General features: G+C 38.0%; 1 protein-coding gene across 1 annotated transcript in view; it reads right to left on the bottom strand.

The window, feature by feature from the left end:
* Nucleotides 1-6,553, bottom strand: part of STK32A (serine/threonine kinase 32A) — a 113,816-nt gene that overhangs the window by 16,335 nt on the left and 90,928 nt on the right. The window contains exon 7 of the mRNA XM_007449588.1: nucleotides 103-200. Coding sequence (XP_007449650.1) covers nucleotides 103-200 — 98 coding nt within the window. The remainder of the gene's footprint in view (nucleotides 1-102; nucleotides 201-6,553) is intronic.

The raw sequence follows: 6,553 nt of genomic DNA, 5'->3' as shown, positions 1-6,553 counted from the left end.
TTTTTGAAAAAAAAAAAAAAAAAAAAAAAAAAATCAATCCTTTCACTGTAAAAATGAAACTTGCTGGAAGAGTAACTAAAGAGAAATGTAATTCTACTGTACCCGGCCTCTCAACAGCTCATATGCTGTCACTCCCAGTGACCACCAGTCAACAGCATAGGAATAACCTGCTTCTCTTCTGGAGTTGAACATCTCAGGTGCTGAGAAACACAGAAGAGTTAGGTCAGTTTTACTCCCTGAGACATTAACAAATCTATCTTCCCAACATGTTCCTCCAAAGGCGAATTACCAGGGAAAAGGGTACAAACACTTTTATGTGTGTTTATCATCCATTGCTACATTGCTCACTGCAGGCAAAAGTTTCTAATTTTCTAGTCTTTCTCATTCATCACCAACACACACAGGCATACACAGCCCTTAATGGACAAATTCTTCTCTGACTTAGAACATGCACCTATGAAAAATTGGATCCCATCAGGCCTCAAATGTGTGGCTGACTCTGAAAGCAGGAAGGCCGAGAAGAGGTTATATTCATTGTCTTGATTTGGAAGGGCTGTGAACAGGATGTAAATTTGTATTACTGCTGCAAACATTGTTCAGAATTTAGTTCCAGCTACGTGGGATTGACTCTCCATCTCACAGTCATCTGGAAGAGGCAAAGGCAGCATTTGCAGCCTGTACTGGGGGTGAGGGAGAGGAGAAAGGGCGGGGCACTCTGAGAGAGACTCGGTTTTCCATCACTTGTGGGGCATTGACACTTTGTCCCATAGTTCTGTGAATAGGCTCCAGTGGAAGGCAGAACCTCAGTCAATCTTACCCCAGTGGAGACCCCTAGTTATGTGTTCTCTAACACACTGAGAACCTTCTACCTTCTACACACCCTTCCAAGAATATACCTAACTCCTGAGGGATGGAGTGGGGAACATGAAGTGCAAAGCAAGGGCAGGTCTCTTCTCTGTTTGCTTGTCCAGTACCGAATCTGGCATTTAGTGTCACTCAACAGAAATTGGTTAAAAGAATGAACAATACTGAGTCAATCCATCAAGCCCTGGTTGCAAACATTAGCTGAAACCAGGCTGTCTGTGTTCACAAACTGCCTTCACCACTTATTGTGACCTTAAACGAGTCAGTGGGCTGAGCTTGAGAATCTTCATCAGCAAAATCAGAACAATGAGAAAGCAGTTCCTACAGAGGTGAGAAACTAAATGAGATAATAATGCATGCCAAAAATCTCAGCACAGTGTCTGGCACCTGGAAAGTACTCGAAAAACTAGGCACTCTTCTAGAGAGGCAAACATCCATAATAATGGGAATTTTACCTAGCCAAAAGCTGCACACTTGACCCAAGCCTCTGGTAGTGAGGTGCTGGCTCTGGACAAAGGAAATTGGTGTGATGTGGGACCTGCATACAGGTTTGCCCTGCCTGGTGCACTCAATTTCAAGTAAAATCCTGTGGGCAACATCCAATTAGAGAGGTAGAATGTTGACATCCCAACGTCCGGGGTTGACCCAGACTATAAAAGCCCGCCGTAGCGGAACTAAGGAAGCTTCATTCCCTGGTGGATTCAACTTTCATGCGTCACTGCATTCTTTCTGCAAGTCACAGCTCCCCATGCAATTTGGGAGAAATGGTCCTGAGCCCACGGTGCTCCCACAGACTGGATGGAGTGGGCTATACTTCTGCTTTCCCTTATCAGTATCTCACAGCAAGTCATCTGTAGATGACGTAGTCCCTCCAGGTGACAGGTGACAGATATCTGAGAGAAGCTGCAGAGAACTTTGAGGGATAAACAGACAACTGTGCTAAGAAATTATCCACCAGCATAAACATCACTCTATGAAAGCTGTGTATTCTGTCGTCTTGGACCACCCTTGGAGTTTATACGAGTAGAATCCTCATCTACTTACTGTTTTCCGGCATGAAGACACTTGAATATGCATTCATTCATTCAACAAATATTCATGGTATGCTAGGCATTGAGGAATTTTGGGAGAACACTAAGAAAAAACATGATGGCAACATACAAAAGCATAACAGATGGGTAATTCTTTGAGCCCTCAAAGAGCTGAAAAGTCAGGGCAGGGAGATGCTGAGGGCTTCCATCAACCCTGCAGGAGGACTCCTTGCTCCTGAGATGGTACAAATAGAGGTGAAGAGGGACTAAGTTTCCTTCAAAAAAGACGTTGAGTATTTCATTTAGTTCTTAAACTATTTCCATACTTCCATTCGGAAAAGTAAATATAACATAAAAGAAAAATTAACAAGCAGTTATAAGTAAATGGCCACGTAACCTTACACAGGGCACAATATAGAATCTTGACTCCACCACTGGGTCCTATCCTGTTTACAACCATAGAAGTAACCACTATCCTGAATTTCTGTCGGTAATTTTCTTCTTGCCTTTCTACATAGATTTACTACCTGTGTATGCATTTCTAAGCAACACCTTAGTTTTGCCTATTTTAGTAGTACATATGTTATATGTATGTTGTGTACATATAGATATGTATATAACATTATGTATATATAACAGATGTGTGTATAACATATATGTGTATGTATTTGTGCATATATATAACATGGGTATGTGTGTTGTGTGTGTGTGTGTTAAATCTTACTGCTTGTTTTCTTCGGTGACTTGCTTGTTCAACTTTATGTGTATAAAATTTATCCAACTTGCTGCACATAGTTTGTTCACATTCAAAGCCATATGAATACACTGTCATTTACCTACCTTTCCTACTTTTAATAGCCATTTGGACTGTTTTCAATTTGGAGTATTTTGAATAATGCTCTCATGAACATTCCTGCACATGTAAGACTCCTCTAAGTCCACACGTCTTTAGGTTACATTTCTGGGAGGGGAAATTCTGGGATGGGCTGTGCATCTTCACCCATGCTAGATAATGCCAAACTATTTACCACAGTGGTTGTACCAATTAACGCTCTGACTAGCAACGCATGAGACTTTGCTCAACCTCCTTATCCACACTCGACATTAACTAACTTTGTGACTTTTCCAATCTAGTGGGTATGTAATGGTCTTCCATTGTGGTTTAAATTGGCATTTTCCTGATTACTAATAAGCTTGCCCATGCTTTATTACCTTTATTAGCTATTTGGATTTCCATTATTTGGCTTTCAGATTTTAAAGCAACTGGACAGTAGCTTCTGCTCAGGACATAAAGAAAGGGGCCAAAAACTGATATATAAATATAGTACAACAGAAATAATTCATGGAATTTACAAAAATGATTCTAAATTTCCTCTACAAAATATGTGAATAATAAAGGTTTTCTGAAAAAGGATAAAGAGACTTGCATTCCATGTGTTAAACCACATTATAAAGCTACAATAATTGATTTGAAAGCCACAGAATATAGATGCTAGTACATAAAAATACTTAGTTTATGATGAACATGTTTCAAATCAGCATGTATGGGATCTTATTTGATACATGGTCTCAAAACAATTATTTAAGAATATAACAAAAATGAAGTCATATCCTTACTGTATATCTTACCACATATATAGCTGGATTAAGAAAAATTAAACTATCACAAAAATAAGAATATAGGTAACCATGTCGAAAATCTAGAGGTAAGAAGATCTTGCCAAGAATATCATCAAAGGTAGAAACTATAAAGTAAAAAGACTAATGGTTTAAGATCTGGAAGCAACCTAAGTGTTCATCAACAGATGAATGGATAAAGAAGATGTGGTAGATATATACCATGGAATACTACTCTGCCATAAAAAAGAATGAAATTTTGCCATTTGCAACAACATGGATGAACTTGCAGGGTATTATGCTAAGTGAAATAAATCAGAGAAAGACAAATACTGTATAATATCACTTATATATGGAATCTAAAAAATACAACATCAAAAAGAGTCATGTACCAAAATGTTCATTGCAGCTCTATTTACAATAGCCAGGACATGGAAGCAACCTAAGTATCCATCAACAGATGAATGGATAAGGAAGATATGGCACATATATACAATGGGATATTGCTCAGCCATAAAAATAAACGAAATTGAGTTATTTGTAGTGAGGTGGATGAACCTAGAGTCTGTCATACAGAGCAAAGTAAGTCAGAGAAAAACAAATACCATATGCTAACCCATATATATGGAATCTTAAAAAAAAAAAAATGGTCATGAAGAACCTAGGGGCAAGATGGGAATAAAAACACAGACCTACTAGAGAATGGACTTGAGGACACGGGGAGGGGGAAGGGTAAGCTGGGACAAAGTGAGAGACTGGCATGGACATATATACACTACCAAACGTAAAATAGATAGCTAGTGGGAAGCAGCCACATAGCACAGGGAGATCAGCTCCATGCTCTGTGTCCACCTAGAGGGGTGTGATATGGAGGGTGGGAGGGAGGGAGATGCAAGAGGGAAGAGATACAGGAACATATGTATATGTATAACTGATTCATTTTGTTTTAAAGCAGAAACTAACACACCATTGTAAAGCAATTATACTCCAATAAAGATGTTTAAAACATTTAAAAAAAGAAAAAGAAAAAATACAACAAACTAGTGAATATAACGAAAAAGAAGCAAATTCACAGTTATAGAGAACAAACTAGTGGTTACCAGTGGGGGGAGGGAAGAGAGGAGGGGCAATATGGGGGGAGGGGCAATATAAGGGTAGGGGATTAAAACATACAAACTACTGTTAGGTATAAAATAAGCTACAAGTACATACTGTGCAATACAGGGAATGTAGCCAATATTTTATAATAACTATAAATGGAGTATAACATTTAAAAATAATAGAATAGACTACAAAAGAATATAACTAAGGGTTTGATGTTAGGAACATCATGTCAAAAATGCTATAAGAACAACAGCAACTAAAAAGTAGGAAATTATATTTATAACACATGATACATTAGAATTTAATATCCTTTATATGTAAAGGTCAAGAATTCTTTACATAATAAGAAATAGAAAAAAATGTATTAACACTAATAGAAAATGGGCAAGGAACATGAACAGGCAATTTACAAAAGAAGTAAAATAAAAGCAATTTTAATGTCATAATGAGGTACCGTTTTCACTTATCTTTTTTGCGAAGATTAAGATATTGACAGTGCAGCCCTGGTGAGGATGCAAGGAAGTGAATATCCTCAGATGCTTCCAGAGCAAATGAGTAGAAATCAAGGCAAACTTTCTGGAGGGAAATGCGTTATCGTATATACCCTTTGACCAGAAATTCCTTGAATGGGGATTTATCACGGGAAAAAAGTTGTAGCACATATTTCTGCTAACAGGATTCCTATCACAAATTTATTTATATCACAAAATGAGAAATAACCGAAAATTCAACAATAAAGAATTGGTTCAGTAGATTTTGATGCAGCCGTTGTGCAGAGCCGGGCTCTGAAGTCAGAGAGAAGTGGTTTCCGTTCTGGCTGAGACACGCTTATTGCTAGGAGGCGGAGAGATAGCACAGCAGCGTGTGGAGGGTTAGACTCTGGCATCCCTCACTGAATCGCTTTTAGTTTAAATGATGTCACACATGCACTTAGGACAGTGCTTGGCCAATAGGAAGACCTCAGTAAATGTCAGCCATTACCCCTCCTGCTCTGTTGTCATCAGCATCAACATTCCAGACTTGAGACGTTTTCGATTTGGATTTAACTTTGTGCTCTGCCAGTTGCTTGCTCTGTGATTATAATCATGTCGCTTTCTCTGTAGGCCTGATTATTTTTAATGTATGAAAACATATTTCGTTGAGGTGCTTTGAAAATTTAATGATATAATGTTAAAAACTTAGCAAAATGCTTGGGACATGATAGATTCTCACTATAAGATGCCTATTATTACATTTTAAAGTGAAAATTTAGGTTGCAAAACTCCAGTATGATCCAACTTTAAAAAATGTGTTTGTGTGTATACAGAATAAAGGTCTGGAAGGAAACCCTAAATATCTACAAGTAGAGAGATTAATTTCCCCATTGCTTAATCAGCATTTTACACATTTTCCATAGTATATCTGTTTGTTTGGTTTGGTTAATTTGGAGAAGGGGAATGTTTTAATTGGTTAAGCTCTAAGCGAGATATTTACACAGACCACGGGTTGGGAGAAGGAGGGATTGGAGTTGATTGGAAAGAGCAAAGGAGGTAGAAGATGAGGAATTCAAAAAAGTAAAACTTCCTTGTTGGGCGCAGGTGCTTAAGAACTGACAGACAAGGGGTGGGATAGGGAGGGTGGGGGGATGGAGATGCAAGAGGGAGGGGATATGGGGATATATGTATATGTATAGCTGATTCACTTTGTTATAAAGCAGAGACTAACACACCATTGTAAAGCAATTATACGCCAATAAAGATGTTAAAAAAACAAACAAACTGACAGACAGCTCATCTTCTTATTGCCAGAGTCGAGGAACTGCTGTATATTATGCTAAGCATCTTACATTAGAAAATGTTGTATATTCCTATAATCTTCATTCAGTATTTCATCCTAGTTTTCTTTCTTTTTAGAATTTTTTTTCTTTCTGGTTAATTGCTAATTACATTCTGCAGGAA

Source organism: Lipotes vexillifer, unplaced genomic scaffold (genome assembly GCF_000442215.2).
Source record: "Lipotes vexillifer unplaced genomic scaffold, Lipotes_vexillifer_v1.1 scaffold1559, whole genome shotgun sequence".
Lineage (NCBI taxonomy): Eukaryota > Metazoa > Chordata > Mammalia > Artiodactyla > Lipotidae > Lipotes > Lipotes vexillifer.
The sequence above is the reverse complement of the archived record's forward strand: the minus strand, read 5'-3'. Positions and strand labels throughout refer to the sequence as shown.